A 23,640-nucleotide genomic window follows, 5' to 3' on the forward strand; every position below is an offset into this window, starting at 1 on the left:
GGAAGTAGATTGTCCAACCTTCCTTCCGAGGAGTGGCTGGTGGGTTTGAACTGCCAGCCTTCTGGTTAGCAGTCAAGTGCCTTAGGCATTATGCTACCAGAGCTCCTTTAGAACTTGTTAGAAATATAATTATTACAACTTTCATGTCACAATATGTGGTTGGACGCTACCAGAGCTCCCTAAAAAAAAAAAATACACACACACACACAGTGCCTAAGGCACTTGACTGCTAACCAGAAGGCTGGCAGTTCAAACCCACCAGCCACTCTTCGGAAGGAAGGTTGGGCAGTCTACTTCTGTAGTAATAACGCTCACATGTAAAACCAATCTGTTTTGTAAAATTTTACCCAAATTACAATAAAGAATTTTTAAAAAAAGAAAAAAAAGAACATACAGTTCACTACTTAAATTCAGAGTTACTGCTTTTAGCTGGAGCCAAAAAGTACTGTCATTCTCAACTGGAATATGTATACACATTTTCCTCATTTACTACATTCAATAAACCTTTCCTCTTGTATACTAGGGCAGTAAATACTAATTTAAAAATATAAAAATGATCACAAATTCTAAATTATATCTTATTATATAGCAGCCATAGAAAGGATTAAATGACTGTGTCAGTGACTTTGGTGAAGACTCGCTATTTTCTATGAAAATGGATTTTTATAAAATGGTATCAATGGTGAAAATATAATAAACTTTGGGACTAACAACTGAATGACAGTAAATATGTAAAGGACATTGTTTTTTTCTTTTAATTTTCATTGTGATTTGGGTGAAACTTTACAGAGCAAAATCATTTTCCATACAGCAGGTCATACACATTTTGTTTCACGACATTGACTGCAATTCCCAACATAAAGTGCATTGTTTTGTAGTGAATTTGTAATAGTGTAGGGTAAGGAAGGCAAAGAGTTTTCAATGTTAAAGCATTAAGAAAATTTCATGCTTGCTTATGCACAGGGAGACAGCTCAGGGGGCAGGAACACATGGAGGGATGGACACAGGGAAGGAGTGACTATCAGAAGGAAGTGGGAGGGGAGCTGTTGCATTGGGGTAAATTGTGGTCAATGTCACGAAACAAAGTGTATGTGAACTACTGTATGGAAAATGAATTTGCTCTGTAAATTTTCACCCAAATCACAATTTAAAAAAAAAAAGGAAAATCTCATGCTTTACTGAGGCTGAAAGAATAACGCATGTAATTAATAAATATAGTGCCTAAGGCGTTTGACTGCTAACCAGAAGGCTGGTTGTTCAAACCTACCAGCCACTCCTCGGAAGGAAGGTTGGGCAATCTAATTTCGTAGTGATACAGCCTCAGAAACTCAAGGAGGGGTCACTATGAGTCAGGTCCGACTCAACAGCACATAATAACAACAACAATTATATGCCAGTGCGGTGTAGTAAATTACCTGGTATGGCTTTTCTAGCCATAAGTCTTTGTAAACTTCTGGGTGGAATTTGCCCATGAGCAACTGAGGAGCTCCTGATTGTAAATGTTATCCACCTGGGGTATTTTTGTTGGGAGTGGCACAAAGCAATGTTCCGGGAAGTTCGCTCTCTCTCAGGTGTTTAGAATTCTGAGGTTATCATTGGTTAGTTTGGCCACACTGGTAGGCTCAAAAGGAGGCTTCCTAGAGGCAGAAGGAATCTCTCTGACTGCTGGCTGAGGACGTGCTGCTGAGAGAAACACGCTCCTAAGAGAAATGCGCTCCTGAGAGACACGCGCTCCTGAGAGACGTGCGCTGCTGGGAAAGAGACACAAGAGACATTCATTGCTGAGAGAGACACCGAGAGACATGCACTGCTGGGAGAGAGACTGTGGGCTGAGAGAGACTGAGCATTGTTCCTGAACTTGGGGTTTCCCTAATGAGCCCCATAATCTGTGAGTTGTGTGTGGCCACTGCAGCAAATTATCGAACCCAGCAGAAAGGTGGTGGGTGCTGCGGGAGAAACAGTTGGTGTCAGGGTTGATGAAAGGGCTAGAGGGAGGCAGCATATCTGGCCTTGCAGGAATAGGCCTTGGGCTATTGATGGTGATTCTGTCTTCCTCTTGTGGAGTTAGAGGAGGTCAGAAGATGTGGCCTCCCTGCCCCTTTAAGCAGCCAGGAAATAGGAATACAATGATGAACAAGACACTGTTCATGTCCTTTAGGAGCTCTCAGTCTTTGTATTCAATTAATTTATATAATGAATAAGTTATGTAGCAAATAAAATAATTCTATTAATTATATAATAAAAGACTATGTAAAACAAGAACAGTAAGTACAATAAATACAGTATAAGCCCAGTAAGAACCCTGAGAGAACACCACCACCACCTTTCCCAGATACTTCTTCAGGGACCTAAAATTTCAAGTTTTCACTACAGGAAAAAATGTAGTAGGATTAGTTGATGGCTAGCTAATTTGATAGCTGCTTCAGTCATTTTGGCTGCTGACCCAATTATTAAAGGTGGCATTAACATTTGAGTAGTTAGAGTCTTCAGCACCCACTGTTACTTTTTCCCCCTATTACTGCTCATCTCTTTCATCAGCCTAAAGTCATTATACCCTAGGTAAGATAGGACCCGGGAATCACCTGCCAAACGTGTAGTACTGGCAACTATAAACATGACCTACTCAGTAACTCAGGTTTTCATTTCTGACGTATGGTGTTTCATTCTTCTATTATGAAATAATAGAAGTTAGAACAACAACAACAACAACAACAAAAGCACCCTGCTGCCACTGAGTTGAAGAATACTGAAAATACCATGGACTGCCAGAAGAACAAACAACATATCTGTCTTGGAAGAAGTACAACTGGAATGCTCATTAGAAGCAAAAATGATTAGATTTTGTCTCACATACTTTGGTCCCTAAAGAAGGATATTATGCTGGATAAAGCAGAGGGTCAGTGAAAAAGGGGAAGACCCTCAACAAGGTGAATTGACTCAGTGGCTGCAATGATGGGCTCAAGCATAGCAAGGATTGTGAGGATGGCGCAGGGCTGGGCAGTGTTTTGTTCTGTTGTACAAAGAGTTGCTATGAGTTGGAAACCATTCAATAGCCCTTAACAACAACACTGAGTTGATTCTGACTCATAGCTACCCTACAGGACAGAATAGAATTGTCCAATAGGGTTTCCAAGGCTGTAGATCTTTAAGGAAACAGACTGCCTCATCTTTCTCCTGCAGAGCAGCTGGTAGGTTTGAGCAGTCGATCTTTTTCGTTAGGAACTGAATGCTTTAACCACTGTGCCACCAGAACTCATATTACTTACTAGATTAAAAATTGGCTTCTAGTCAATATTACAAGCAGTGTATAGAAAATAAAACTGACACTAAGCAACATACTGTCAGAACTAAGGGTGTACTTTCAATTTTCAAAAATATAAGGGAAGGAAAATTAAAACACAATCCAAAACAAAAATTGCTTTATTAATTTAACTTTCACCTCAGAGAACAGTGTTTTATAAATCATGCTTCTTTCCTCCTCTGCAACAAAATTCCATTTTAAAATACATCTACTGAGACTTGGGTCAAAATATGAATAGTGCTAGAAGGAAGGTTGGGCAATCCTACTTCCGTAGTGATACTGCCTTGGAAACCCAAGGAGGGGTCGCTATGAGTCGGGGCCGACTCGACGGCACATAACAACAACAACAACAACAAGTTAAGGTTGTATGTCAGCTTGGCTGGGCCTGGTTGAGTGGCTGGGCATCCCCTTGATGAGACTAGTAATCAGCTCCTTGGTGGAATCGACAGTGAGCAGCTGAGTAGCTGCCTTAGGGATGTAGTCTGTTTCCTGTATATAAGGAGAAGGCTTGGGAATAGTCTCCAGCTTATGGCATGTTTGAACCCTACATGTAGCTGGGTTGTTGTTCAGCAGCCTGCCATGCTCTGCTGATTTTGGGACTTTTAATGGACTTGAATTAATGGCCTGCCATGTGGTTTGGTAATATTGGGACTGTGCCTTGTTACTTGTCACCTTGGGTTTGTCAGCCTCTGCAGCCAGCAGCTGAGTGAAGAAAAGCCTCCAGCTTCAATGGGTGGGGAGCAGGTTGTGGGGTTTTTACCCAGCCTATAGAACCTGGCACTTTGAACTCGAACTTAAAGCCTCCAAACTGTAAGAGAATAAACTCCTGTTTGTTAAAGCTATCCCATTTGTCCCATTTGTGGTATTTTCTATTAGAACAGCACAGAGGTAACTAATACAAATAGTTATTCATTAACTTTAGGACAGATGGACAAATGTATCTAAATCAGTAACTGTCCATGTAATACATCACTACTATACTGCCACTATGATAGGCAATTGAAGAACATCTGTGTAAAAGACAGTAAAATACATATTTCCTTTTAGAAACACAGAATCTTAAATTATTCCAAGAACACGTCACTTTTATGATCATTTTTACTACTTCCTCTCACGCCCCAATGCCAGGCAAAAATATCCAAAGAACCTAAAAATTCTATTTCTTTTATGCTTCCTCTACTTTGCTATACAATTGCACCTTAATGACTCAGTATGGCCAACTACATTCATATAGCAAGAATGTGTAGTAATAAAGACAAGAATAATGACTGTCTTAGTTATCTAATGCTGCTTTAACAGAGATAGCAAATATGGGTAGCTTTAACAAACAGATATTTATTTACTCACACTCACTCACTCGCGGCCATCAAGTTGGATCTGACTCATAGCGACCCCTCCCTTGAGTTTCCCAGGTGGTATCACTAAGGAAGTAGATTGTCCAACCTTCCTTCGGAGTGGCTGGTGGGTTTGAATGGCCATCCTTCTGGTTATCAGTCAATTGCCTTAGGCACTATGCCATCAGAGCTCCTGTTAAGAAACTGGAAGTCTAAATTCAGGGTGCTGGCTTTAGGGGAAGGCTTTCTCTCTCTGTCTACTCTACAGGAGGGCTATGACTCTTTTGAGCTTCTTCTCCTAGACAATTTTCATGTGGCTTGGCATCTCTCTTCCCCCAACTCTGCTTCTTTTGCTTGATTGTTCAATCTCTTTTCTATCTACCTCAAAAGAGATTTTAAGACACATGCTATACTAATCCAGTCTCATTAATGTAACAAAGACAACTCATTCCCAATGGGATTACAACTACAGGCATACAGGTTAGATTTTCAATAACTATTTTTCGCGGACACAATTCAATTCCTAACACTGATAAAGAATGATCATATCTGGGTTCAAATCAATAAATTCAAATTCTTCAATTATTTCTATGACCTTGGGCAACTTACTTAATCAACCTCACTTTTTTCCTGGATGAGAAAAATCCCACTTCTGTGAAAATAAGGAGCCCTGGTGCCACAGTGGTTGAGCACTGCCAACTAAAAGGTCAGCATTTCAAATCTACCACCCTCTCCATGGGAGAAAGATGTGGCAATCTGCTTCTGTAAAGGTTAACACAGCCTTGGAAATTCTATGGGGCAGTTCTACTCTGTCATATAGGGTTGTTAGGAGTTGGAATCAACAGCAATAGAATTTTGGACCATGAAAATGTCATTAAAAAAAAAATTATATATATCAAAACTGTTGATTTTTCAAGAAAGGAAAGAACTACCTTCATCTAATAGAGAATAATATTTTCTATTTCCTACCAATTCTTAAATTTTATTTGGAATATAGCACACTACTACACTAGAAAAAACTAAATCAATGGAGTCACACTTTTGTACACAGTTTAGGACGTAAATTTAGTCAGCTGTGAAAATAGATACTCTTTCTGGCTGCAGAAAAAGCTTAACTAGGTGAATGCAAATGCTCTCACAGTAGAATAATGGTAAATTTAAGTTAGATCTCATAGCTCCACAAAATGAAAATGTACATCTGCATACCAGAGATATTTTACTTAGCCTTTTAAAAACTAGAAATATGAAAAATGACTATCTTTATCTCATATTAAAAGCAGATTTGTCTAGTTAAATGGGGGAAATTCAAGTGTACTTTATAAAAAATTAAAGTTATCTACCAAGTGGTTAGGAGCTCTGGTGGCACAGTGCCTAAGGTATTTGATGGCGAACCAGAAGGCTGGTGGTTCAAAATACAGCAGCCACTCCTTGGAAGGAAGGTGGGGTGATCTACTTCCACAGTGATACCGCTTTGGAAACCCAAGGAGGGGTCGCTATGAGTCGGATCCGGCTCAACGGCAGTGAGTTTGGTTTTGGTTTACCAAGTGGTTATGACTATAAACAGATTAATCCCATCAATTGATACTAAGCATGGATTTATCAAAGCTATTAGGTATGTACTAATGTTCAACAGTAAGTCATAAAAAAGCAAATCAGAAGCTGACTCTGATTAACTGAATGCAGAAACTGGGGACCACACCCTACTACTGAATTAAGATAATTGGAAAATTTGAAAAGAACAATAATTTAAAAATACCCCAGAAAACTAAAGTTACGATTAACCAAAACATACCTATAATTTTCTAACTTACTTAATACTGCTTTTGTTCCTGTTTCTCCACTTTTCAACTACAAAAATTTCAGTTTTGAAAAAATTTTTAGCTTCAGTTCTTGCATTTTTCCAGTTAAAATATTCAAAGGTAACTTTCGGTTTTCAGGTTTTATACAGCTTCTTTGAGCAATTTATTAAATTATTGCTTTGACTGTGAAATCTTGTTAACTCTAAGTTCCAACAATGATTTAACCAAACCAAACGACGCACACTGCCATGAGTCAATTCCGACTCACAGCGACCCCATTAGGTTTCTGATGTGGTAAATCTTTACAGAAGTGAATTGCCACATTTTTCTTCTGCAGAGTGGCTGGTGGGTTTGAACCTCCAACCTTCTGGTTAGCAGTCAAATGCCTTAGACACTATGCCATCAGTGCTCCTGAATGATTTAACAGTAGCTTAAAAATCTTCAAAAGATACACCCTGACAGAATGGGAGAATAAACAAGGGACAGGACAAGTCCAGACTTGCTGGACCACTGAAGAGCAGAGGACTCCCTGAGACTATTGCCCAAAGATACTCTTTAAGCCTTGAACTGAAACTATCCTGAGACTAATTTTTAGTGAAATAAATAGACTGTTATACAAAACAAAAGATATTACCCCTGAGTACTGTGCTCTAATAAAGACAGACAAACAAAAACATCTATAAGGGCAAAAACTACTCTAAAACAAAGATGAGAAGGTAAGAAGGCAGGAAAACTAGGGTACTGGAAATGAAACAAACAGAATGTAATGAAAGAGAATGTTGACTCACTGTGAAAAACGTAACTAATGTCACTAACAAATTAATTAGAAATTGTCCAATGGAACCTAATTTACTATGTAAACTTTCACTGAAAACACATTAAATATTATTTTTTAAAAAATGTAAGATGCACCTGAGTATCAGAAATGTTGAAATACAAAAGAATGGTATACATCTCAGAATTGAGGAAATATGGCAATATTATTTTTTATTAATCGACTACTGAACTTCTGAATTTAAGACAAGGTGCTGAGTATGTATGTTGTATATTCTGCAATTGTGTGCTTATACCTACAAAAATAATTGTGAAATCCATAGAATACACAAAAACAGGAATTACAGTATTTTAAAAGAGAGTATCGGAGTTTTTCCATTTACTTATAAAGTTTATATTTATTATTTCACTATAATAACACTTGTTCTGAAAATTCACAACACAAAATGCTCTCATGGTTTCCACAATCTAAGTATCCAAATGTTGGTACCTACTGCTAAGAAACACACATCATCCTGAACTTAAACACCTATTTGCATTATTCTGAGCTAACAGGCCCAACAGGTATGGCTGTGCAGAATGTACACAAGGGCATCAGGCTTACCCCAGTCTGTGCTCCTCCATAATGGCCAATGGTATAAAGGAACGGACGTCTTTTTTAGAATTTACACAAAGGCCCCGCTAGTCCAGAAACATTTATTAGGCAGAGGAAGCAAAAGGAGAGGCAGCCATGATCCAAAAGCTTATAGCATAGTATCATTTGTTGTTGTTATGTGCCATCGAGTTGGACCCGACTCATAGTGAACCCTCCTTGGGTTTCCGAGGCAGTATCACTATGGAAGTAGATTGCCCTACCTTCCTTCCGAGGAGTGGCTGGGGGGGGTTTTGAACCGCCAGCCTCCTGGTTAGCAGTCAAATGCCTTAGGCACTATGCTACCAGAGCTCCCAGAATCATTATAAGCTGCCTTATATATCAGCATCAGAAACATTCCCCTTATTCTAATCCCCTTAAAACAGGAAAACATGACTTTTCATAGGCTCCAGGTCCCCAGTAGTATATTCCTCCTTCATCTGCTTCCTTCCTTTTCAGTAAAAGGACCTTTGCTGGTGTAGTGGTTAAGGCATTTGTCTGCTAACCAAAAGGTTGACGGTTCGAACCAACCAGCTGCTCTGCTGAAGAAAGATGAGGCAGTCTGCTATGGTAAAGATTTACAACCTTGGAAACCTGATGGGGGTCTCTATGAATTAGAATTGACTTGATGGCTATGAGTTTGAGTTTGGTTTATTCCAGTAAAGACAGTATCAAAGCCAAGTTTATGAGAATCTGGGATCAAGAAAGATGGCACTGAGAGGAAAAAAAATAATGTGGGCTTGTGGTAGAATCAATTAGTGAGGAGACAGAAGAGACAACCAAAGATGAAAGATAAGAAGTTAGCAGCAATCACTATATTAATCACTCGTATTTATTCATTTGAATATGACAGACTGAAAAAAAAAAAAGCCCGTTCTATTATAGCACCATTCTAAATTGCAATTCAACTTAAAAAAAAAAAATCTTTTACAGACAATTTCAAATGCACATAAAAGTCAACAGAACAGTAAAATGAATCTTCACATACCTTTTACTCTATAAGTTGTCAAAATTTGCCAATCTTGTTTTGTCTACCTCTCTCCAATTTATGAGAGCTTTGGTGGAGTACTGCCTAAGACATCTGACTGCTAACCAGAAGGCTGGCAGTTCAAACCCACAAGCCACGCCTCAGAAGGAACATCAGGCAACCTACCTCCATACAGATACTGCCTTGGAAACCCAAGGAGGGGTTGCTATGAGTCGGGATAGATGGCAGTGAGTTTGGTTTCTTTTCTTCTATAATTTATCCTTTTTGGGGGGTGAGGGGCAGAGTAGGGAGGACTAGAGTATTTTAAAAGAAACATTTCAGTTCACCTGTAAAAACTTCAGTAAGTATCTCTACAGATAAGAACTTCTACATTTTCTTTACCTAACCACAATGTCAAAAACACATCTAAGAAAATTAACAATAATTCCTTAATACCATTTAATACCAAGTATATGTTCAAATTCCCCCAATTATCTCAAAAGTGTCCTTTTACAGTTGTTTTGTGCAAATCTTCATCCAAAGTCCACATGCTTCATATGGTTGACATGCCTCTTTTTATCTGTAATAGCTTTCCCCTCCTTCCTATCTCACCCCTCTTCTGTTGTTGTTGTTTGCTGTCGAGTAGGACCCGACTCATAGCGACCCCTCCTTGGGTTTCCAAGGCAGTATTACTACAGAAGTAGATTGCCCAACCTTCCTCCCGAGGAGTGGCTGATGGTTTTGAACCACCAGCCTTCTGGTTAGCAGTCAAGTGCCTTAAGGCACTATGCTACCAGAGCTCCCAACCCAGCCCTCTTCTACCACGCCATTTATTTTCTGAAGAATATAATTGTTGTTGTTGTTGTTATGTGCCATCGAGTCGGACCCAACTCATAGCGACCCCTCCTTGGGTTTCCGAGGCAGTATCACTACGGAAGTAGATTGCCCCATCTTCCTTCTGAGGAGTGGCTGGTGGGTTTGAACTGCCAGCCTTCTGGTTGGCAGTCAGGCGCCTTAGCCACTATGCTACCAGAATATAATTATTCAATAATATTCTCATATTCTGGATCTGATTGTTTTTTGTGATATAAAGGAGTGTGTGTGTGTGTATATATATATATATACATAAATATATATATTTACTTGTGATTTGAGTGAAAGTTTGCAAAGCAAATTCATTTTTCATACAGCCATTCATACATTTTGTTTCATGACAGTGACTGCACTCCCCATAATGCAACAGCTCTCTTCCCACTTCCTTCCTGTGGTTACCTTTTTCCTGTGTCCTTCTTTCCAATACATTCCTGTCCTCTGAGCTATCTCCCTATGCTAGGGCCCTTCTGATCTCCCAGATCTCCCACTATTGACTGTTCTAAGGAGTACCCCCTACCTAGTGTAAATGTTCACTTTATATGCCTGTCTATTGTTTGGCTGGTAGCCACCAGACTGAGTTCAATTCCAAGCCCAAAGTATGACTAGAGGCCATGTTGTTGTTGTTGTTATGTGCCCTTGAGTCAGACCCCATCATATAGTGACTCCTCCTTGGGTTTCAAAGGCGGTATCACTATGGAAGTAGATTGCCTAATCTGCCTTCCGAGGAGTGGCTGGTGGGTTTGAACCACCAGCCTTCTGGTTAGCAGTCAAGTGCCTTAGGCACTACACTACCAGAGCTAGAGGCCATAGTCTTAGGGATTTTACCAGTCTCTATCAGACCAGTAAGCCTGGTCTTTTTTATGATTTTTGGTAACTCACTTATTTTTGTTTAAGACAAGAAATGAGAAGTTTCTTTGAAAAGTATAAAATAAGGGTTTAGTATTTTTAAATGTATCCTTATAAAAAGCAAAATAGATAGCTTTCCAAAGTTTCTTAGTCATTATTCTGATTTCACCCTAGTATGTGAAGAAACGAGACCTACCATTAAAACATTATAGAATTAGTTGATTAGCAGGTGTAGGCTAAATTTCCATGTGTAATTTAATGGCTCCAAGTGTAAATACATATTTTATAAGACCTACTGACATTTCAGGACATGCCTACTCTGCCTTATCCACTTGGTGAACTTGTGTTATGCCTTCAAAGCCTAGCTCAGGTGGGGAAGTTTTTACCTTGCAATACTCCTGAGCAGCGGATCTCAACTATGGCTTCATATTAGAATTAGTTGAAGAGCTTTTAAAACATACTGGCAAAATTAACTCTAGGGGATTCTCTAGGGGATGGGGCCGGGGGGGGGGAGTGTGTGTGTTTTAAATAAAGCTTTCCAGATCATTCTAACATGCAGCCAGAATGAAGCATCATCATTCTACCACATACCTTTAATTATCCCTTATTACAATTTTTTTTTTTTAATTGTGATTTTGGGAAAAGTTTACAGAGCAAATTCACTTTCCATACAGCAGTTCACATACTTTGTCTCATGACATTGACTACAATTTACCACAATGCAACAGCTCCCCTCCCACTTCCTCCTCTTAGTTACCTCTTCCCTGTGTCCTTCCCTCCATGGACTCCTGCCCCCGCACTGTCTCCCTGTGCATACACAGCCCTTCTATTCTCCCATAATTGTTCTCTCCAAGGAGTGTATCTACCTCAGGTAAATGTTCAGCTCATATATGCTTGTCTTTTGTTTGGCTGGAAGCCACAGGAGTGGGTTCAATTCCAGACCTGAAGGGCAGCTAGGGGCTATAGTCTCAGCGGTTCCATCAGGCTCTATCAGACCAGCAAACCTGGTCCCCCCCTTTTTTTTTCCCAAATGATTTTGAGTTTTGTTCCACATTGTTCTCCCACTCTGTCCAAGATCTCCTATACAGATCCCCCTCCGAGAGGTTGACAGTGGTAGCTGGGCACCATATAGTTCTTCTGGTCTCACAGTCACATAGGCTGAGGATCGCATGATGTACCAGTCCCTCGGTACACCATTAATCTTTGGTTTTCTTCATTCTTCTTTGCTCTGGATGAGGAGAGACCCATCGTTGCATCTAGATGGCCACTTGCAAGCTTTTAAGATCCCAGTTGCTACTCACCAAAGTACGATGTGGAACAATGTTTTGTGTGGTGTGTTATGCCAATTGATGTCCCCTTCGACTACAGTCCTGAGCCCACAGGTCCTCTGGGTAGCTGGCTGTGGCCAAGAAGTGACTACAACCTTGTCTCTTCTTTATTACAGTGCTTTTAATTCTTGTCTACATTTTTCTTATAAAATAAAAATCAAATTAGTTGCCATCAAGTTGATTCTGACTCATATGACCCCATGTGTTTCCGAGTAGAATTGCCCTCCAGGGGTTTTCAAGGGCTGTGATCTTTCAGAAGTAGATTGCCAGACCTTTCTTCTGAGGTGCCCTGGATGGATTTGAACCAGTTCATTCTGGTTCTATGCCCTGCTGAAAATTTGCATTTCCATTCTAGATACACTGAATCTGAATCTACATTTTAACAAGATCCCCTGGTGATTCTTATAGACCCCAAAGTGAATCTTATATACACATTGTTAAAATGTGGATTCTAATTCAGTATTTCTGGGGTGAAAATGTAAATTCTCAGCAGGGAGTAAAATCAGAATGAACTGGTTCCAAGCCCTAATATGAACTGCTAGCCAACCTTTCAGATAGTAGCCGAGCACTTAACCATTTGCCTCACCCAGTGTCCTTTTATTTTTTGAGGATAAACCAAGAAAACCAAACCCACTGCCACTGAGTCAATTCCAACTCATAGCAACCCCCCTCGGGTTTCCGAGGCAGTAAATCTTTATGGAAGTAGATTGTCTGGTCTTCCTTCCACAGAGTGGCTGGTGGTTTTGAACCACCAACCTTCTGGCTAGCAGTCAAATGCCTTAGGCACTGCACCAAACTCCATATACATTTGTTGAGCATTAATTATCTGGGAAGGAGCCCTGGTGACACAACAGTTAAGTGCTTCACTGCTAACCAAGACTGTCAGCTCAAAGCTACCCAGTGGTTCTGTAGGAGAAAGACATGGTGATCTGTTGCCACAAAGATTACAACCTAGGGGCACTTTTACTCTGTCATATAGGGTTGCTATAAGTCAACATCAACCTGACAGAACCTAGCAACAACAATAGTTATGTTGGGGCACCACACATTATATTCGGCACTGAAAACACAAAGACAAATAATTTTGTGACTCTGTCCTCAAGTACCTTAGGGGCGAATTGATAAAGATAATATATAAATAAAAATAACAAAATAAAGTGATATAGGTGTTATAGTAATAATGTTGTTGTTGTTATGTGCCGTCGAGTCAGCCCTGACTCATAGCGACCCCTCCTTGGGTTTCCGAGGCAGTATCACTACAGAAGTAGGACTGCCCAACATTACTTCCGAGGAGTGGCTGGTGGGTTTGAAAACTGCCAGCCTCCTGGTTAGCAGTCAAGTGCCTTAGGCACTATGCTACCAGAGCTCCTAGTCCATATGAAAACCTAACCATTGCCATTGAGTCAATTCTGACTCATAGTGATCCCCACTGGGTTTCTGAGGTAGTAAATCTTTACAGAAGTAGACTGCCCCATCTTGCTTCCATGGAACAGCTGATGGGTTTGAACTGCCAACCCTCTGTTTAGCAGTCAAATGTCTTAGGCACTGCACCACAAGAGCTCTTTCAATAGTCCATATAAGCCCCGTATATGAGGATATAAAGAAGTGATCTATTCTACCTGGGTATGGGTTTGAATCATTAATGTTTCATAGAGGAGGTGACTCCTTAAAGGGCTAAATTATTTTTGGATCTCTTTTACCTAATTGTTGTTGTTATGCGCTACTGAGTTGGATTTGACTCATAGCAACTCCTCCTTGGGTTTCTGAGGCAGTATCACTACGGAAGTAGATTGCCCAACCTTCCTTCTGAGGAGTGGCTGGTGGGTTTGAACCACCAAACTTCTGGTTAGCAGTCAAGTACCTTAGGCACTATGCCACCAGAGCTCCTCTAATACTTCTCAATAAAAACTTGCTAACAGTCAGTCTCAGTGTTGGGACACTCAAATCTCCTTGATTCAGGAGATTTCATTTCAGAAACCCACTCTCACGGTTGCACACTAGAATCATGTTTGTCCCACCTCTGAAACTGTTAACTCCAACATTCAACTGTCTACCCAGTCTTTAATCCTTCTATACTTTTCACTGCCAATTTACCTCATCAAGTTCTCTACTTTACCTCAGTTTATCATATTCCTTTCCTGTATTTTTGCGTATTTCTATTGTTGCATATATTATATGGCATAAAAATTTACATGGAAATGTTTGCTTTCTCTATTTGATCACAAATTTCCTGAGAACAGATATGGGATTTTTTCCCCCTCAGTTCTGTATCCTTAACATTCAGTTCAGGGCCTGATCCATAACAAGAATTCAATAAATGTTTGGTGAAGAAAGGGACAGTGTACTTGTCCTTTTCACCACTATACCATGAGCTCTGAATGGCAGAACCTACAGTTTCTATCATAATGCCTCACACATACATGGAGTTATTTGTTGATTGTCAATAGTAGAAATGTATTAAAACCTGTACAAGACATATTCCCTGCTCCTTTATGTATTACCATTTTAATAATACAAACTTAGATAACCAAATGATTACAATTTAAGGAACCCTTAAATAGCACAGTGGTTAAATGCTAAGCTGCTAACCAAAAAGTCAGCAGCTGCTCCACAGGAGAAAAGACATGGTGATCTACTCCTATAAAGAGTAGGAAACCCTACAGGGTAGTTCTACTCTGTCCTATAGTGTTGCTATGAGTCTGAATCAATTGGACAGCAATGGTTGGGGTTAACATTTATTAATGTAAAAAATGTCGATTGTAACAAAGGCAAAATGATATAATGGAAAGGGCACTAGATAGAGTTAGCAGGCTTACACTTCAGTCTTGGCTTTGCTACTAACTATGTATAGTTAGTAGCAAAGCCAAGACTGAAGTGTAAGCCTGCTACTAACTATGTGATCTACAAGGAACTCTGGTAGCATAGTGCTAAGGCACTTGACTGCTAACCAGAAGGCTGGCGGTTCAAACCCACCAGCCACTCCTCGGAAAGAAGATTGAGCAATCTACTTCCGTGGTGATCCTGCCTCGGCAACCCAAGGAGGGGTCACTAGAGTTGGGGTTGACTCAACAGCATATAACAACAACAACAATGTGATCTACAAACTACCATCTATATAAGCCTTTATTAAAATGGGATTCAACCAGAATCTAGATTCTACATTATTTGAGATTCCTTTCAATTCTAACATGTTATGCCTTTTTTTAAAAAAAAAGAAACCCTTACTATAAAAGTGACACACTCTCACTATAAAAAACTGTACATATGTTCTTTGAATTTTTAGGTAAAGGAAAACTCCCCACTCTTCATGGTATTTTTATAACCCACTCCCCAAAGATACCCATTTTCAGCAATTCCTTATATATACTTTAAGGCATTCTTCATGCATGAACAAGTACAATGTTAAAATTCTTTATTTTATTTACCATTTGGATAGTCTCCTAAATTCTCATTGAACTTTGACAAAATGAAAGAAAAACAATAAATACTTTGAGAGTGGAAAGATAAACACCTACTTGGAAGGTCAATAGTAGAAAAAATTTCCTGTTACACTCCCCCTCCCCTTGCTTGTGCAATGTAATGTGAGTAAAAGGCATATGACAATACACACTTCAAATGGGAAATTTCTCTACAGGAAGAAATGAGGAAGGCATGGGAACTGTGGGGAAAGGAGAATCATACTGATGGTACAACTACAGAAGGATGTGAAAAAGTTCAAGCCAAAAAATCCAGACTTGTAAATATTAAAATAGCAAATACAATTCTGAAATACTCTATGAGCTTAAGGAGAGAGTCAAATGTAGAGATGTGATTGGTGTCCTGCACTAAATCTAGTCTCTAAAAAAGATGTAATTAACATTATGTCCTTGATTTTCTTGAAAGCACTACCATTCGAAGATCTACATCTAGGCCAAACAAGAGCATCCAACCACATATTGTGACATGAAAATTGTCATAAATATAATTATTACAGAGTTCTAAAGGAGCTCTGGTAGCATAGTGCCTAAGGCATTTGACTGCTAACCAGAAGGCTGGAGGTTCAAACCCACCTGCCATTCCTTGGAAGGAAGGTTGGGCAATCTACTTCCGTAGAGATACTGCCTCGGAAACCCAAGGAGGGATCGCTATGAGTCGGGTCCAATTTGATGGCACATAACAACAACAACAAGAAGTTCTAATAGTGGGGAAACTATATCACAGCGTAATAGTCATCGTAAGAATTGAAAAACAGTAATAATAGTTCATTGGGAAAGTAAGAAAGTAGTTTCTGTAAATAGGAAGAACTGCAATCTAATGGCTGGACTGCTAATTTCCCATTCATTTTTGTACCAAAGAGTATTTAAACATTGTTAGGAATTTGTTAGAGTCAAGTTTTACCTCTGCACGCACCTAAACAACATAGTCTTTATCTAAACATGACTCTAGTTTTACCCCTATAAAATTAACCAAACCAAACTCACTGCCGTAGAGTCAGTTCCAACTCATAGCTACCCCTGGGTTTCCGAGGTGGTATCTCTACAGAAGTAGACTCCCCAATCTTCCTTCCGAGGAGTGGTTGGTGGGTTTGAACCGCCAGCCTTCTGGTTAGCAGTCAACTGTGTTAGGTACTATGCCACCAAACTCCTAAGTGTAAGTCTGTAAGCACTCTAGGACTGTGTTGTTATTGTTGTTGTTGTTATGTGCCCTCAAGTTGGACCCGACTCATAGCGACCCCTCCTTGGGTCTCCGAGGCAGTATCATTAAGGAAGTAGATTGCCCAACCTTCCTTCCGTTGGTGCTTAAAGTAAGATAACAGCAGCCTGGACAAGGATCCTGTTCTGCAAGGGTAAAACATTACTGAAATAAGTCTACTTTTTAAAGGATAATAAACATACAATTCAGTATAATACAAGTCACAAGTCTAACCAACAATCAGCTATACATTATCTAATGATAACTATAGCATAAAAAAATTAACACTGTTATTGACTTTAGCTAGTATTTTTTACAACCTAAATAGAGTATGATGGATAAAAACTACCACCTAGAATTAATTTGGAGGATGAGGAAATGAGAATTTATTTTTGATTCCATGTTGTAGTTGTGCCACAACATGGTATAAAGTTTGTCAAGAACTTGGAATTAGTTGAATCCAGGAACCAAGCTGTAGTATCAGGAACCAACCTGCAATATCCCCATAAAAGATGAAATGATCAAAGATGAATGGATTGTAGAACAAAATTTTACCAACTCCAGTTTGTCCCCAGACATTAAAAAAACACAAACAAAATTAAGGAACTAAAATCATTCTAGTTTCCTGCACCCTTTGTTAGGAGGAACAGTATTTCCTGACACCGGAAAATGGTAACTGAATCTCACTTTCACAAGTGACTGGCTGAGGCTAAAGTTTTCAAACGTACATAGAGTATCATTTTAAGAGTCTTTAAGGAAAATTTTCATCACAAGAAAGATCTATGTTAGTTAGAAGACAGCATAAAACTAAATATATAGAACAGTATAGGAGTTCTCAATCTTTTCTACTTTAAGTCCAAAAAATGATCTATTTTATGTCATCCCTCTCTTCCATCATCTTTCCCAAAAAATCAAGTGAAAAATTCCAAGTCAGCTGAAAAACTGGTTTAGGAATCAAAGGGTTTCTAGTGGTCAATATAGGTCAGAAGTGACTTATGTGTGACTTCATGACAACAAAGACTCAGTACTCAGTACATACCATCTAAAGTCCAAAAAACAGAAATTAAGTGGGCATCAGGCCCAAACAATCTCTTTAGAACCTCATTCAAAATGATAGCACATCTAGGCCTATGTAGCATCACCTTGAGTAAGCTTAGTTCCCAAAAACATAAATTAACTAAAAATTTTGTGAGGATACAATATCTCAAATCTTTGGAGGAAGGCCATTAACATCTGCTCATAACTACTCCTCTTAACTAAGCTTAAAAGCAGACTGATATAGTTGAAGTCTCAAACTTTGTTAGAGAGCATATGTCCAACCAATTAGATTTATAATTTAGTGTTCTGTATGCTGAAAACAATTACATTCTTTGATATATACCCTTAACCAAAATAACCATTTCAATTCTAAAGAGACAAAAATGAGGAACTACAATATATATCTACTTTCCTTCTTACCATCCACCTTCCCACTACTGCAGAGACTCACTATGCTACTATTATTCCAAAGGGTTCCTAAAGCATCTCATAAAGAAGTGCCTTGAAGTCAGATTATTGTGTAATGGGAAGATGATTATCCTGGATAACTGGGCCAGTTGTTAAAAGTATCTCGTCATCTATTTCTACTTACCCTCAGTAACATCCTGGGGGTTGGAAGTCCGGTCACTGGCTGGATCCAAGGCAACAGTTGCTAATGAAGTGGTAGCCCCTGACATCTCACTCATAGGCTCACTTCGGCTTGTTTCAGGCACACTTTCCCGTGAGCTAAATCTTACTCGGGAACTAGATCGAGAGCTGAGGTCTGGGCTGGTGTCTGACAAACCAGGAATGTCATCAATCTTTGTTGGTGTCACCATGAACCGAACTGAAGCCATCTTGGTGGTGGTTTCTGGAGGATGCATTTTTCTTCTTCTTCTGCTTTTTTCCCCCCCTTTTTAAGGACAAAGAAGAAAATCCCCCCAAATCCTTTCTCCTATGCTAGCTAATTCTGATTGCAAAAACGGAAAAGATGATTTATATATGTGTGTGTATATATATATATATATATATATATAAACCTTAACGACCTTGATTCACACCACACAAAAACTCCAAACAAGATCCCTTCTACTGAGAATTCAAACAAAACATCCTAGAAAGTACCCCACTAATAGCTGGCAAAAAATAAACTGCTTTAAGGAAAACAAAACAAAAAAAAAGTACAAAACTATTCCAATCTCGGGTAACTTTGCTCCTATAAAATGAAGAGCAACCTAGCTATCTGCCCTAGTCCAGGGCTGAGGGCTCAGTGCCATGGTCTCAGAGCAGCAGGTGAAGCCTCCCCACCCCAAACCCCCAGGTTCCGGCCGAGGTAGTTAGTCCTTTATCTGGCTAGCGTCTCACGATTCTAGCTGGGCGAAGTGTGTGCAAGCGAATATAGCATAGATTAGATTGCTCAAAGGTGTACACCAGCCACCTGTTGTGTATCAGGTAAATATCTCACAGGTCTGGCTAGGAGGAGGTGTGTGCAGAGCCACCCGATGTTTTTGAGGCCGACAATCCTCTTGGGTCTGGTGGGAAAGGTGCGCATGCATAACGGGAAAAATATCCCACACTACTAGATGGAAAAGAATGAGAAGATGGTGAGCAGAGGAGGGTGCAGGGGCAGAGCGAATTCCTGCCGCTTAGAGGTCTGTGGGGGTGGCCTGCCCGCTCTCCTGGTCCCTGAGTTCTGGGTGGAAAAGGTTAGCGGATCAAGACACCTCGAATTGCAGCTCGGGGTCGTGGCAGGTCGTTGCTAGTCCACTGAACCCACGGTCTGCTCACTGGGTTTCTCCTGCGTGTGACAGGAAGGGCGACCCCTTTTTGCCAGAAGACGCTTTCTTCCCTACCAGGGCCCCGGTGCAGGTCTGCCCCTCGCCGTTCTTCCTTCGAGTCCTAGCAGAAGAGGAGACGGCCACGAAGGCAGCCCCTGGCTGAGAAGAGGCGGCGGCGGGGACAGAGGAGATAGGTCGCAGGTGTGGGATCCGGGCGCCAGCTGATGCGGGTGCGCGCGCAGCTGTTGTTTACTAGCCAGTAACTGTTCGCAGACTGCGACGCACGCAGGAAGGCTGTGGACGCTGAGGAGGGTATCCCCTCCTCGACTACACGTCCGAGCAGCCGTTACGTGACCTCACCGCCCCCAGCCCCGGGCCCGGCGGGCTTTGCCCGCGCCGCCGCAGCCCCTCCCAACTCGTTCTTCATTCGAGGTTAACAGTCCGAAGAAACGCTTGGGGGAGCGGCCAAAGGGCGGCACCGTTCCGCGCGGTGCCTGGAGCCCCGCCCAGCCTCTGCAGCGCGCGAGGTGACGGAGGGCTATGCGCATGCGCTCGCATGGGACCGCAACTGTACCGGAGGGCAGGAAGGATGGGGGCGTGGGGGGTACAAAGCAGAGAGCGGCCCGGGGGACGGCGGGAATTGTAGTCCGGAGCTGCGTGGAGCAGGAAAAAACAATTCGTTTTTCGTTCTTGGTTCCTCTGTCTTGCAGAAACTCACGCAAGGTGTCTTAGAGAGCAGTGAATACCCCTATACTCAGAACCTCAAAGGCCATGTCTCTTTAAGAGCGTCTCTAAAATTCATTTCTTTTAAAATTCCATACACCCAATTCCATATACCTAAAATCTGACCCTCATTGGAATTTCATGTAGTGGTCTAAAGTATATCCTCACATTCATACACACTTTGTACATTTTTACTTTTTCCTGTTCTTTTTAAAAATGATGTGTCCACTTTCTAGTCACACTTGAATTTCCATTAAAGAGCACATCTGGCAAAGAATTTTACTGGGGAAGACACTACTACATTTATTGACATGAGAATATTTTTTAGTGTTTATTTAATGCATAAATCAAGGTGTCCATTAAGTGTTGACTCGTCTATGTTTTGTTTGAAAGTTATTTGCTATAGTTTTGAGCAAGAAATCAGTTTGGGCCCATAAACTATCTTGGCTTTTCTTGGGTCCTTGCTCCACATTAATTGGAACTTTTAGGCAGCATCCTTAGTGATGGATCAGAGTTTATTTAAGGCCTGACCAAGTAAATACATTCCTTTTATCAAGTGGCACACAAAGTCCAAATTCCAGTTAAAAAAGATCCAATTAACAAAATCAGAAATAAATTGTTTAAAATGTGAACCACCTCAAGCTTAATCCTTTATAAAGTTTATAATTCTTTTTTCAAGTTCACAGCTTTCTTACTAGAGGAGCTGGATTTATAAAGAAATGCTGGATTTTTTCAACACTCAATTTTTGCTTTCTTCTAGCGTATTTGCATTTAATTATATTGCTTCCCTCATCTCTCAGTACTAATCAAGCTCTATAAATGTCATGTTCCTGAAGATGTTAATAACCAAGGGAGCTCTTAAGTAAAAGTCCTCAATACATATATATGTCAAGTTTGCCTTTTCTCATTTATTTATTTAGATTAGGGATATTTTCAGGCCAAAGTTTCTTCATTTCAGTCTACACAGCAGGTGGCATGGAAACAATGCTATCCCCCCACCTTTGTAAAACAAAAATAGGACTGCAGCTAACATTGAAAAAATAAATAAAAATGGTGACAGTATTCATTTACTGACTTAGATGGTTAAGAAAGTTCAATACCAGATCTTTTCTTAGTCATATGCAGACTTTTTTACATTTCTTAGTATAGGTAATTCTAAAATCCCTAGGATCCAATGTTAAGAAGAATGCAAGTGAATAGGCCAAGAAATAAAAATTGCGACAGAAAACAAGTATCTAATTTCACCATTCTTCTAAGTAACTGATTGAAAATCATGTGTCTTCTGTTGACTATGACCCAAGTCTAGAGATATTTTTCTGAACAGTCCTGAACTTTTCTGTAGAGGTGGTCAAACAGCAGCATTCAAAAAAACTGTATCTACTGCTTTTTAGGACCAGTTGTTATAAGCCACATGTGCACTAAGTTACATCTGCTTCTGGAATCTAGAATTTTGATTTAGTGGAAAAAGAAGACTGCAGAATTAGAACACTACATTCTCCACAAAGCAATTTTTAAATCAGTGGCACTGAACAACATTCAAATCCAATGTCAAAAACTTTAAGTGAGAAGACTGGGAAATAATGGGTTACCCTGACAAGGAACCTACTAGCTGCTCCACAGGAGAAAGACCCAGTGGGGGGTCACAATGAGTTTGAATCGACTTGATAGCAGTGGGTTTGGGTTTTGATTTTGACAAGGATAGGAAGCAGCAAGTTAGCATTTCTTAAATGCCTGTATACGGTATTTCACCTCACCATCCTAAAATGAACTAGCTGGAGTCAAAAGCATTTGTGGTTGCCAATGATAGAAGCTTAAGTCCTATGAAATTTCTCCCATTTTATTATTAATTAACCTCCAACAGTAACTTGAAAAAGAACAAAATTCCCTACTTGAATCTCCTGACAATCTTCTAAATTAAAATCCAGGTAGAATTCCACCTAGTAGCTGCCACAGAGAATACGAAGTTACCCACTATCACTGAGTAGATTCCAACCTAGTGACCCTATAGAATAGAGAACTGCCCCCTGCCAAGGCTGTATATCTTTATAAAAGCATACTGCCTCATCTTTCTCATTCAGAGTGGCTGATGGGTTTGTAGCTGAACCCTTTAATCCCTGTGCCACCAGCACTCTGTGAATACAAAGTTAGATGTCCTGTAAAATGACAGTTCCTTAATGAAGAGAACTAAAAGCCTGGGAATATTTCCAGGGGAAAAATAAATATGTAAAAAAACACCTATATTTGTAAAAGTTGGACAAACACTGTAAATAAATTAAGAAGATCCACTGAATTTGAGTTGGAAAAGAATTTAGATATGAGAAAATTGGGGCCAATGAGGTGATGTGATTTTCTTAAAGTACCCTGGTCTACTGACTTCAAATTCAGTAGTGTTCTCTCTACAGTTACTGCTAGTACTTTTTCAAGCAAGTCTTCCATTTTGAGTCAAAATGTCTTTTCAAGGAGCAAGAAATTATTAAAGTGACAACAGGGGTATTTTTCAGTGCATGTTGACAGTTGTGCAAAACTTTTTCTCAACCTTTCTTCCCTTCCCCAGCACTCTCCCATCAGTAACAGCACATTATTATTGCTGCTACAGCAACAAGTGAAGTTTTTCTTCCAAACGATTTTGTTGCAGCTCTCTGGGGCATCCTTCCCTCATCTACCTCGTGTTTTTTTCTTTTTAGTTTTAAATTAACTATTTGCTACCACAACACACAAAATAAAACGTCTTTCAAGTCATGTTGTCTTTAATAACCTGAGACTGATTCACAACACGAAGATTCAAACTTCTTCCCTTTAAAGGAGATGGTAACTATGATTCCCTCACACAAGCATAAGCAAAGGCTGGATTCCCAAAGAGCAAAAAGGGCTTCAAGGCTCACGGAGTGCTGAGCTTGGTTACGGAAAATCTTGGAGGAGTAGCAGATGGCAGAAGAGATGATATACCAAAGACCCTCAGAGGACAGGGCGCCGTTGCTGGGTCAGGAGCACCTTGAAGCGTTTCTTGATGGTGATTCGGTGTCGAGAGTATTTGTCGTCTGGGGAGAACCGTGCAGGATGGGCTGAACATGTCTGCTGTCCCATAGGGTCAAGCTTCTGCTCGATTAGGAAAGAGAGAACACAATGTCAGTATAAAAGTGGTGGAAAAACTCAAATGACTGGCGCCAGAAGAAGATGAAGGCTGGGATAGGGTAGGGACAACGCGAAAAAGACACAATGAGATTCCGAGACGCAGCAAGTCACATCAGAAGTCGCACGCTAGAGTTTCCACCACGCCTCCGGTCTGGCCCTTCTGGTTTCCCTCATTTGGCTAGGCAAGTCGGTGGCGAGTCTCAAACAGTTCCTTCCACGTACATGTACATTCTCACTATACACCTTTATACCTGCTTCCTTTCCTTACCTTCAGTGTATAGACTCGGTCTCCCTCCTCGTTAAGATAATACTGGAGAAACATTACCACGCTTTTGCTAGATAAGCCAACCACCTCTGCAGTCGCCTCGGCAACTCCGTCTGCCCGACCTCCTCACGTGATTATCAATTTCCTTTCTGTAAAGCCGGAAGTCTATTTCAAGGCATGCTAGGAAATGTAGTCCATTAT

The 23,640-nt window shown here is 40.3% G+C and overlaps 1 protein-coding gene across 1 annotated transcript in view; it reads right to left on the reverse strand.

Moving 5' to 3' along the window:
• The window catches only part of SLC12A6 (solute carrier family 12 member 6), a 140,233-nt gene extending 121,808 nt beyond the window's left edge, over nt 1-18,425 (reverse strand). The window contains exon 1 of the mRNA XM_007940493.1: nt 18,155-18,425. Coding sequence (XP_007938684.1) covers nt 18,155-18,425 — 271 coding nt within the window. The remainder of the gene's footprint in view (nt 1-18,154) is intronic.
• Nucleotides 18,426-23,640: the final 5,215 nt, after the last annotated feature.

Source organism: Orycteropus afer, unplaced genomic scaffold (genome assembly GCF_000298275.1).
Source record: "Orycteropus afer afer isolate SDZICR_OR568_19922 unplaced genomic scaffold, OryAfe1.0 scaffold00068, whole genome shotgun sequence".
NCBI classification, from domain to species: Eukaryota; Metazoa; Chordata; class Mammalia; order Tubulidentata; family Orycteropodidae; genus Orycteropus; species Orycteropus afer.